General features: G+C 39.5%; 1 protein-coding gene across 1 annotated transcript in view; it reads left to right on the top strand.

The window, feature by feature from the left end:
• FHOD3 (formin homology 2 domain containing 3) overlaps nucleotides 1-12,216 on the top strand; it is a 122,919-nt gene that overhangs the window by 6,452 nt on the left and 104,251 nt on the right. The window contains exons 2-4 of the mRNA XM_009078745.1: nucleotides 1,485-1,579; nucleotides 7,159-7,302; nucleotides 9,243-9,468. Coding sequence (XP_009076993.1) covers nucleotides 1,485-1,579; nucleotides 7,159-7,302; nucleotides 9,243-9,468 — 465 coding nt within the window. The remainder of the gene's footprint in view (nucleotides 1-1,484; nucleotides 1,580-7,158; nucleotides 7,303-9,242; nucleotides 9,469-12,216) is intronic.

The following is a 12,216-nucleotide window of genomic DNA, read 5'->3' as shown; positions in this document are numbered from 1 at the left end:
ATCATTTGTGAGCCCAGTGAATTTGTTCCACATGTCTTTTGAACATACACTGCACAAAATGTCTAGCAATATAGAGAATCTGGTAAAGAAGTATCTAGAGTATTTGCATTACAAACATGTATTTGAATTAGCATTCAATTAGTAATACACATAAATACATCTGGAGAGCTGAGAGTGAATCCCCCTCCTCCCTTGATTTCGCTTGAGATAAGGAACCTCTGGTTTATTATCCAGTAGGTAATCAGATCAGAGACTGTCTAAAAAGAAGGGGAGAGAAAACAGGAAAAATTTTGCTGTCTGCACATGCATTAGTAGATGGGTTTTCTACACAGTGCACTGCCACTGCCTTGAAAATGCAGATCCTTGATTAGCAGAGATTTTATATCTGTCTAGCAAGGTATATATATGATACCACTAGGAGTAAACAGGGACTGTTATCACTGTGAGGGTAATGCAGAGTTTAGACCTTGCAGTCCGTGATCAGTCAGCAACAGGTTGTTGTGATGGCATGTTTTTGTTTTACTGCCTGATTATACTCAAACTCTCATCATCCCTGTAGTGTTTAGGGAATGTGGACTCTTGGAATGCTCTGTATATTCCCCTCTGAAATCCAAAGACTCTTGCAGTTATGCTCTGTAGTTGAATTGAGTATCTCTGGATTAGGGTTTGCTCTCTGTCCTACTCACCTTGAGCTTTACTCCAAACAAAACAATGAATTATAGACTTCTGTTATTTACTTCAGTTTCCTAGATAAAATAGTTCTGTGGTGTTTTTTCTCTAGTAAATGCAACCATCTTGCCATTTAGCCAAATGAAATAGGAGGGTTTTACCAGGTACCTTCCACACAAGAGGTTATCTGAGTGTGGGTGGCATTGCCTGTCTAATTTTTTTAGCATAATAGCAAAACAATCCACTAGGGTTTAGGCATCAGATGCAAATTCAAATCAAGAAAATACATTGTAACTACAAGCACAAATTTTGATCTGACTTACTGGGAAATGAGAGAAATGTATCTGAAATTTATGTAGAGAGGCTTCTTATTAAAATAATTTGAGCAAGAACAACGGCAAAAATCTTTTCCCCTCATTGATAATTTCTTTTATCCGAGACACATAGCCTGTAATTTCTGAAAACTGCATTTCTCTGCAACACTGTTTTGTTAACAGGACTTACCTTAATGTAGTGTAACTCAGCAATAGCACTAGGAATGTAAGCAACAGGTGCACTGAAATCATAGCATACAGGTTTTTTTGGAAGACTTATCAAAGCCTATGTGAACCTATGACAGGTTGGGTAAAATTCCCCCCCTCCCCCTCATTTTCACTGTCTACAGTAACTTCACTCTCAGGGAAGCAGGACAGACTGTAGAGAAAGCTGCATCTTTCCGCCTGATCTTTCACCTGGCTACATATTCCTAGGTAAGTGTTAATGCTATAGCTCTCCATTTTGATCACCATAACCATTTGTTTCTGCTTTTCCTTTAGGAGCCAAGCCATGGTCTAACATCATGGAGATACTGGAGGAGAAGGATGGGGTTGATACTGAACTACTGGTTTACGCAATGACCTTGATTAACAAGGTTTGTTTACTTTGTTAGCGTAACTGGTAGAGTTGATGTTAGTGTTTTCAACTTCTCTGTTGAGAGCACATGATGGAGGGGACCTGTCATGGAGAAACTGCAGGACAAGCTGTAATCAATCAGCACACTCTTGTTACTTGCGTGGCAGTCACCCAGTGGCAGCAGAATTGCTGTTTTGCTAGATGCTGTGTGGAATTGTGGTACGATATGGCTCATCTCCCAGCGCTGACAACGCAGTGCTAACGAAAACTCAACAAACTAACTCAACAGATTATCCAAGGGGAGAAACAAAGCAAGTGCTGGTGAAAAGATCACATGCTTACAAAGGCTTGCATTGTGCACAATTTCTTAGTTCTGGTACTTTAAATATATTTTATTACTGCAAAGTAAATATGATGAATTTCACAGGTCTGAGTGCTAGTAAGAGTACTTCTGCTTAAAAAAGTGAGGTTACATTTTTTCTTATTTCCTTATATTTTCTGGTGACCTGATTTACAAGTAATAGCTTTTCAGTAAAAACAAATGTTTTCTGAAGTATTTACTTGTGCTATGGAGAAGGAGAGAATGGAGAAAATGGAAGGTCCATCAAAGTTAGAAATTTTCCTTAAAAATCAGCATCTAGTCCTAGACACATCTTAGGATGACTAAAATCAAAGATTCATTTTTGAAAGAGCACAGAACTAGCATACTACTGGCAAATCAAAATAACAGTGTGGTTTATGGTTATATTTAATAGGATGGAGTATTGTGAAATATTATTATTACTCATTATATTCACTTGAAGATCCCGAGTTTCTTGGTGGAGATCATAAACCAAACTGCCAGCTTACTGAGCTCTTGGCTACATGGTTGAGGCTGTGGGTTGTTCTGCTGTTCGGGAGTTTTTTATAAAATGATTTCTTAATGACAGATGTTGTCCAGCAAATATGCCTGAGAGGGACTAACCTCTCCTGGTGACATTACTGATGTTACTGTACTTTTGCTTAGGGTCACCCTTGCTCCTGCTTCCATGCTAGTAAGGTCCTACTTGAGTTTTAAAGACTATCTTATCTCACTGATGTATTCTTTCTGATGTAACTACTGAAAAGCATCAGTAGTTAACATGTGCTTTTGTCTGTAGCTGGTGTTTAAGCCAAGGTGACTAGTCTTTAATGACTCCATTCTAAACCTTGTTGTTTTGTGTAGTGATTCCTCTTCCCAAGATAATGCTCATCATCATTTGTGCAGTTGCAATCTACCTGATGTGTGACTTCCTGAAAGATTTTGTTCTCTATTGGCTCATTTATTATCCTATAGTTGATTCCTTTAGTCTGAGTTACTCAGTATGTTTAAAGCTATTTTTAGGAGGAGGTAGTTCTTTAAAAGCACACAAAAAGAAAAAGAATCTTACAGTCAAAGCAGCAAGGCAGTTATGAAGATCAAGGAAGACAGGAATCCCACAAATCCACACTTATAATTATGATCTGGCTTATGGGCAGTTTTATGATGTTTTTAATGGGATATTTTTCATGATTATAGAGAAAACAGCAAGCAGCATGTAACAGTTGTAATTTTTTTCTCCCGCAGAGAATACAAAGAAGGCTCAGATGGTTTCAGCTTCTTTAGGCAAGGAAATGTCAAAGTTTTCAGTGCAGAGAGAGTCCTCATGAAGGATTTGTCTTAAGGAAGCATACTTCTGCTCCATTTTCTTTCTCCATGTATACATTTACAGACTCTTTTCCTTCCTGTTCAAGAGCAGAAAACACATCTGCCCAGACATATGAATTGCTCCAGTCCTTTTATCCTCTCCCTCTCTTTTGTTGATGCTTAACCAATTTACTTATGCTGATATTTCATTAACCCTCTCTTAATTTGGAGGATTCAGGCATTAAAGAATCTTTTAAATGAGACTGATCCCAGTGCAGATACTTCTTATAATGTATAGTTGCAGTATAATCTTTGTTATCTTCTTTAGGTTTGTTGCTATGATCTGTTAGATGTTATTCTAATCTCTACTTCCTTGTGTTTATTACTGAAGTCTGGATAGATTAAAGCCTTTGTGTTTCCTTTGTATTAAAAAACCTCACCAACTACTTATCAATGCAGAAAAAAAATTAATCTATGTTGCATTTAACTCACTTTCTATTCAACTGCTATAAAATCTCTTTATTACTGAGATTACGCTTTGTAAAATGTAAGATTCGTCCTGATTTGTTTACCTGTAGTTAATATTGCTTGTTCTCTTATGTCATACATTTTTAAATAGATAAAATAATTACAAGGGACATAAAAATTAATATGCATTAGTATATTCAGATTAAACACTGAATGTTCTTTAGCATGTCTGGTGTAATATTAGAATTTAAGCTTCAGCTTCCAGTCCAGTGGTTACAAGTTGGAGCCTGGAGTACCACCTACCAGCAGTCCAACAGGTGTAGTTGAAAAAGTGCTTGTTGCAGGTCAGTGTGGTGTTAAAACAGCAGCTGCAACATCAGTTATCAATGACCTGCCTTGGGAACATCACAACTGCCACACTGGAGCAATGATCATCTTCAGTCCTGTGTCTGACATCAGCCACACCAGATGTTTTAGAAGCTGTGGTTCCTGGGAAAACAAATACATGAGAGAGGCTTCTTCCTATCCCAAAGCAATTGAAAACTTGGCTAATGCCCATAAGTGTGTTTATTTACCATGCAGTGCTTTTCATCATAACATGTAGGATTTAGCTCTTGTCTCTCTATCTAGTGCATGGGCCTGCAAGAGGAGACCAGTCTGTTGGGCATTCAGTAACCAGGGCAGGAAAAATACTGCACACCCATTGGACTTCCTGTTGTCTGTATCATCTCTGCATCATTGCTTTATACTGTGATTGCTTCATAAATGACAGAAAGCACCTTACTTACTAGTTTTACTAACCAGTGTGAGCCATTTTAGAAACTGCAAATAAATTGAGGTTTTCAATCTGAAGCCAGGCATAGCCTAGTGCTAACTTATGTCAGGTTTTGTTTAGAAACATAACTGAGGATATGTAGTGATAAGAATATTGTGCTATTACCAGTTGAATATGTTGTCTAATAGCTTTTATTATTTAGGAGAACGTTTGGCTGATACACTTCCATAAAACCTTTTTTTCCACCCCCAATACAACTTCATTAGTTTTCTTGCCATTCTGTACTCTATAGATTTGTTTGGTATATACTAGATTTAATTTATAGCTGTTAGTGATGTTTAACTAGCAATGAGCAGGCTCTCGTGCTTGCAGCAGGGCTTACCTTTTGCCTTCCTGACTGTGTATTAGTCTAGTGCTCATTAGTTGCTGCTTTTTGCTTTTGCTGCTTGCTGTATTGCTTATCACCTTACTGTATTGTGCCTGGGAACACTTTGATAAGATCCATGGGGATGTGCCTGGGCTGGCAGAGGGCCAGGGTGTTGCTGCTGTACTGGCCAGGCTGGAACTCCAGTGTGAACTTCAGTTGAAGGGACTATGACCTGTTGATGAGCCCATGATGAAGCAGAGACCCACCTGCAGCCCACGGAGGACCCCACGCCAGAGCAGGTTTGATGCTTGAAGGAGGATGTGACCCATGAGATGCCTGTGCTGGAGCAGGTTTGCAGGACTTGTGACCTCACAGGAGACCCATGCTGGAGCAGTTTGTGAAAAACTGCAGCCCATGGGAAGGAACCACATTGGAGAAGTTTAAGGAGGACTGTCTCCTGTGGGTGGGACCCCACACTGGAGCAGGGGAAGCAAAGATTCCCTTGCAGCCCATAGTGAAGACCATGGTGAAGCAGCGTTCCCCTGCAGCCCAGAAGGACTATACTGATGATGGACTCAAGCAGGAACCCCTTGTTGCTAGCCAGGCTGGAAACAAGGGGAGGAGTTCATTGCAATGTTACACCAGAGCACCTGGCCCAAAAGGACCAGGGATGGAGATTGCAATGGATGTGCCTTTAAATTGTTTAAGCCATGATTTGAGCTGCATGTTACAGGAATTACTACAGCAGGAACCACTTGAACCAATGGATGAGAAGCCTGACAAGAAGCAGTGCAAATGCAGCAGTGACCTGACCTGAGCTGGGTTTGGTGCCCAGTAACTCCAAGCAACCCACCACCTCTCCTGTCCTGAGTGACCACCAGAACAGATGAAGCCCAAAGTCACGGACTAGATGAATTCAGCAGACATTTTATGGACATTTTGTGGACATTTTGCAGGAGTGGTCCATAGACTAGGGGAATAATATCTGTGTATTACATCAAAGAATGTGAACAGAGGTGGTGGTTAATGAAGTTGTATTGAAGTGTAGGACCTGAGCATGATATAAATGGTATGGAATAAGGGGTGGAATGTGCTGGTTTGGGCTGAAGTGGAATTGACTTTCTTCACAGTGCTTAGTATGGGGATATCTTTAGGATCTGTGCAGGGCACAGGGTTGATAATGCAGATATGTTTTTGTTATTGCTGAACAGTGCTTACAGTGAGCCAAGGCCTTTTCTACTTTCCATACTGTGATGCTGGCAAGGAAGTTGGGGGTGCATGGGAGACTGGGAGGAGACACAGCTGGGACAGGTGACCCAAACTGACCAAAGGGATATTCCACACCATATGACATCATGCTAAGTATATAAAGTGGGAGGAAGGGGGGACATATGGAGTGATGGTGTTTGTCTTCCCAAGGAACTGTTATGCATGATGGGGCCTTGCTCTCCTGGAGATGGCTGAACATCTCCTGCCCATGGGAAGCAGTGAATTAAGTCCTTGTTTTGCTTTGCTTGTGTGTGCAGCTTTTGCGTTTCCTATTAAACTGTCTTTATCTCAACCCATGAGTTTTTCTAGCTTTTACCCTTCTGATTCTCTCCCCCATCCCATTGGTGAGGGAGTGTGTGAGCAGCTGCATGGTTCTTGGTTGCTAGCTGGGGTTAAACTGCGATACCCCATAATCAGGAATTAGTAACTCTTTTAATGTTTTATAGGAGTTAAGGACTCAGTGTACCTTTAATAAGACTTGTCAAGTTGAAAGGGAGGAGAGGATTCACTATCTCTGTAATATAAAACAACTTGTGCACAGGGAGGGTAGCCACTGCTGCAGATGTGGAGGACAGTGGGTGCATGGTGCAGGATATTTCCTGCTGTCCTGACATCACACAGCTGTGCACTGGACTTTTTCTTCTTAAGGCCAAATTTACAGGAATCAGTAGGAAATCAGCTTCACTCTTTTTAGCTAAACTATTTTTTTCTCTTTCTTTGCTTTTATCCCTGTCTTTCATGCCTTAACATTCTCAGTTCTTTAAATCTGCACTTGAATGAAGCCAGGAAGAATCCAACTGTGTATTTTAAAGACCCACATTTTCCATACTTTTTGGTATGAAATAACAGCATTGATTTGTTTCACCAATTATTCGTTTTTCTACACAGCGCACAGAGTTGTTTGTTAAAAGCTGTGCCACTTGTTTTTTATTTTCTAGCGGTGTCTCTAATCCCATATTGTGGGTTTTACTTTATTGAAATCATACATAGCAGCACTTGCCACCCGCTTCTAAAAACCTTTGTTTAATTCTTCTCAAAACAAACAGATTTAAATGTTTTTCCTTTGATTCTTAGACGCTGTCAGGATTGCCAGATCAAGACTCTTTCTACGACGTGGTGGACTGTCTGGAAGAGCTAGGCATTGAAGCTATTTCACAGAGACACTTGAACAAGAAAGGAACAGACTTGGACTTAGTTGAGCAATTTAACATTTATGAGGTAATATAACATGCCCTGTTTTATGCATCTTGCAGCTTGTGCAAACTTCAAAGCCAAGGGGAGGGGGGAATGTAACCTAGGTGAAATTTGGTTATCTATTTTATTTTAAAAGAAAAACATCTGGTTGTTTGAAGCATTATACAGGTTTGTATATGTGACCTGCTACGGTACATAGCTGCATTTAATGCAAAGACATTTCATACCAAAGCTGGGGCATGCTCCAAGGCAAACCAGCACATTTACTAGCCTCCTTAGAGGCAGTTCTGTTTGCAATTAAAACTTTCTGCAACTGCTAGTTACACATTCTGAAGTAAGTAGAAGTTCTTTCCGTATGCAAAAGTATTCAGCTCGTGAAAAAGGTTTGACTGAGCTCAGCTTCACAAATACCACTTGTTCTGCAGCTGAATATCCAGCAAGTCCTTGTTTATGAGTTTACCCTGGACCAGATCCTATGCAGTTTGCAGCAATGGCGTAATGAGTGACTCCACATTTACCACCTAGGTAAAAAATAACTACTTCTGAAGCATATAAATGTAAGGGTAGGATATCCAGTTTCTTAATAATTAGCCTCTTTTCAGACACTGGGAAGTGTTGGAGTGGGGAAGTTTAGGCTGAAGTTAATGTAATGTAAATGTGAATTCATGTTCTGGTGCAATGAAATGAAATGACTTCATCTCTGCCTAAGTCTACCAAAGGATTTGATATATTTGATTCTCCACTTTCTTCATCAACTCTACACCCATGACATTTCACTAACTTTAGCATAGTTAAGTTTTATATACTCCAATTTTCAGGAAGAGTCAGGCCAAAATAAGAAAAAAAGCTCCATAATCTTCTTTGTTTTTCTATTGTCAGAGGCATCAGCTTATGAAGTCCTCTTTAAAAGATGGTGATGAGGGTTTGTGCATGCTGTGCCTACTGAAACACTTGATTGCAAAATTAACAGTTGACTTAGCTGAGTACCAGGGTCCTCTTGATGACCAGACTAAATTTAGACATGCATATGCACGTTGTTCCTTTCTTCTGCCAATGTTGTTCTTTACCTGAACAATTTCTTCTTCCTCACTGAAATAGGTTTTACACCCTAAGCAGAGATATCTCACTTCCCCCTGCCTTTGTTAGCTTTTAGTTTATTTTTTTTTTCAAATCCCTTCTGGTAAGAGTTATCAGAATAACAAGACCAACAGAAACAAGAAGATGTGCATTCTTCTGATCACCCACATTGCCCTCTTCTGTGCCTGTTTGAGTGCATCTTTCTCATATAAAATTACTGAAATGTTAGGCTGCATTTCGGATGAGATCCACTAGTACCTTCGTTGTTTCTGCCAGGGATATCTCTCCTGACATACCATAAGGTAGCACTTGCTTTGTTTCTCTTAGAGGTATGTCACATCAGCATGTCAACAGCATGCTGTAGTTTGAGATACTAGGTTTGCCACCCATATTTTAGTCCTCTACTATTTCCAACACTTTCTAAAGTAGTACATGCAGCTTCCACTCAGTCATTACAGGTGTATTGTCTAAACATGAGGAAGTGTTCAGTCAATGCATGAGAGGCTTTTTGTGTTGATTTCACTAGAGCCAAGACTTCACCTAAGTATTTTGGAAGGAAATAAAGAGAACTAGTTGTCCAACATTGCTCAGCTTCCCTAAAAATTCAGTCTTATGTTAAAAAGAAACCGAATACAAATTGAGAGATACATAAATGTGTTGTTACAGGTCCTATAGTATTCTATACAAGGCATCAGTATGTAATTCCATTCTTAGAGCTGCCACACTGCACTAATGGATAGACAGCAGCTTACAGGAATAGCTGTAGAAATAGTGATGCTAACAGGAGCAAATCATATCGAGACCAGGACATTTTTAGCCTGAGTGTGAAGACCTATGGTGCCTAAAGGAACTGTGTCAGAGCCTCGGCTTCTCCCTTTCTTTCTCAGATGACACTGAGGCATGAGGATGGAGACGAGAGTGCCGAGCCCCCTCCCAGTGGGCGCAAGGACCGGAGAAGGGCCAGTCTTGGTGCTGGTGAGCGGAGGGGGTTAGAGCGCCGGCGGAGCCGCAGGCACTCTGTGCAGAACGTCAAAAGCACTTTGTCGGCCCCTGCGAGTCCATGCGGTCAGTCTAGCTTCATGCTAGGCCATGGACAGCGTGTTGAAGAGCTCAGTGAAAGGTAAGTGCATGAGCTGAGGAATATTCCTTTCTTCTCTCCTGTTACTTTCGGTGATGTTTGTTGTATCTTATTAATATGACAGACTTTATTTTCAGCTTTTTGTTGAAATAAAAAAAAGAAAAAATATAGAGAGTTAAGACACCACCACCAAAAAGAAATTAATTTGTAGCTGACTAATCTACATAGCTAAGTTCTTTGGCACCATCTATCCTAACGAAGTGGACCCAAACCACATGAGGTAGAGCAATTGATATGGGAACTAACCAAACTTAATTTCATCCATCAACAGATTTTATACTCGATATGTCCACATAACAGAAGATTGTAATAAGAGCATAATAACAGTTATGCAGAGCTGTTTGTTCTGTATATGTTGCAGTTCATTCTTATTTTATTCCCCCTTTGCAATCAGCGTTCCTACATAAATATTTCACTGTGAGGCTACACTGTAGTAGCGAATATATCTAATGTTTTGTATTTAGCAAAAGAAAGGCAGTAGTGACTAGTTGAGCAGCAGTGTATAACACTGGAGTCTGTCGAAGATCGTGTCTTTGCCAGTCCTATAATGGTTGGCTTGGGCTGTGCATGCTTAGGGAAAAAAAGGAGCTGTAGAACCTCAGCATGTCTGACTGCTGCACAAGAGGGCTGGAATTAATTTCATGTAAGTCAGAAGTCTGATCAGTGCACCTCCCTTTGATGTCAGTGGAGTGCAGCAAGACATTCAGTTATCTAATGCCTGAAATTTTGACTGAGATGAATCATGCTCTGAAACTGGCTGTTTGTTGACTACAAAGGGGATCTGGCTGATTAGCTCAGGTGAAGATACATAAGCTTCAGGCAGCAGAAGATACATAAGCTTCAGGCAGCTTCAGTTGTGCTCAGCAAAACTGAGCGTGGTTCATGAAGAACATATCTTGTATTAATTTTAACATTTGGGAAGTTCTTTGAGTGTTTCTGTTTATTAGCACTGGATGTGAACTTAGAGCCTTAAAATCCTGCATTACATGTAAGGCAGTCCTCCTTGCAAAGCAAACTGAGTTGACTAAAGCTTAATGGATTCGGGTAATATAAAAATATGAGACTCCAGATATTTCAAACAGTAGTTGCATGTTATATACCACATAATAGCACTTTATTTTCTTTTTTTTTTTTAAAACCTTTTTCTTCTCACATTTGGCAATGTATTCATGCTTGTTTTCCATCATCTTCTGTGGCCTGTCCTTAGTGGGCTGATTGCTGAGAGCCCCATGTTCTTACAGGCTGGTAACAAGGATGACAGTGCATTTGAGGATGAGTTTAAAGCATCTTCAGTGTGAGTACAGCTGGAGGCTTCAGCTGCTCTGCATGGGATGCCTTGTGCATGACCTTAGGCCCTGCTTCATGGCTTAACAATGTATTCATGAATGTGAAGCAGATATTATTGATTTTTTTGTTACACTCATGAAGTTGGGTTGGAAATTAGGAGATGCTTCAACTCTACAGAAATTGTTCATTCTCTTACTGTAATTAAACAAATAGAAGCCATGCAGGACGCCAACTTCTACCAATGTCTTTTCTCACTATTAATATTTGCTGCTACCTTTGTTTTGCAGACTTCAATAACTCCTAATAAATTTGTGTTTGAGCTGATTTTTAGTAGGACTAGAATAAAGGGAATAGAAACACAGCAGATTAGTTTCATAAGTTCTTTGAAATATTTTTTAACCAACATAGCATAATATCAATAATTATCCTAATTTTTGAAAAAAAATACCCAGTTCTTCTCACACGTTCTTTGACAGTGACATAATTAGAAGCATAATTTCAGTTTAAGTCTATAAAAGAAGTTTTTATCTAAGCAGTCAAATTTAATTTCAGGTTGCAGGTTGGGAACTTCTGTAGGAAAATAATTAAATTCTTTTCAACTCCATTTGGAATTTCTAGCTTGCTCATCTGCCGCTGTAAGAAAAGAGAGATTCAATTATGAATGTGTGTAACACTGATCTTTGCTTTGCATATTAGTTAAATAAAAATCCTGCCCCATCCTCATAGAATCATAGAAACATCAAGGTTGAAAGAGACCTGTAAGATCATTAAGTCCAGCCATTAACCTGGCACTCCGCTGTAACAGCTAAACCATATCTTTAACTCATCGTATCAGATAAAGAGAGTATTACTTGTAGCTAGTAAATCAGTTGTTTTTTTCATTTGGACGTTTCAGACCACAGAATATGTTTCAGTACCTGAAGATGCAAGTTGTATGCCCAGTGAAATTTCTAAAGTTGCCATAAAAAGATGTTAGTCAACTGGTGATTCTTTCATAATTCCCACTGAGTTTCTGGTAAACAAGCACTTCAGATAAAGAGATTCTGCCCTTCGCATTTTTAGTTTTGTTATTTTCCCAGATCTGTAGTTGTGGTAGGAAGAGGAAAAACAGCCTTCCTGCTTTATCATATTCCAGTGAGTCTCAACTTTCAGTGAAATAGTCCAGATGCATGCAACAGTATCTCTACACCTGATAGCTAAGCTGGGACAAATAAAAAAATAAAGGAAAAGCTTTATAGCTTCTATTCATTAACCTTTAGACAGAAAAATAATGAACTCGAATGAATCATGCAAGGTTTTTACGCATTTATAGAGCTTGAATTAACTTTACTTGGAAAGAGGTTTGCTCGAATCAAATTTTCAAATTTGAGCACATGGTCCTTGGTGTAACATATTTATTGGCTTAAAAGACTTTAATAGAACTTCATTAGACCTTC

This window comes from Acanthisitta chloris, unplaced genomic scaffold (assembly GCF_000695815.1).
Source record: "Acanthisitta chloris isolate BGI_N310 unplaced genomic scaffold, ASM69581v1 scaffold2977, whole genome shotgun sequence".
NCBI lineage: Eukaryota > Metazoa > Chordata > Aves > Passeriformes > Acanthisittidae > Acanthisitta > Acanthisitta chloris.
This window is presented reverse-complemented; position numbering and strand designations above follow the sequence as displayed.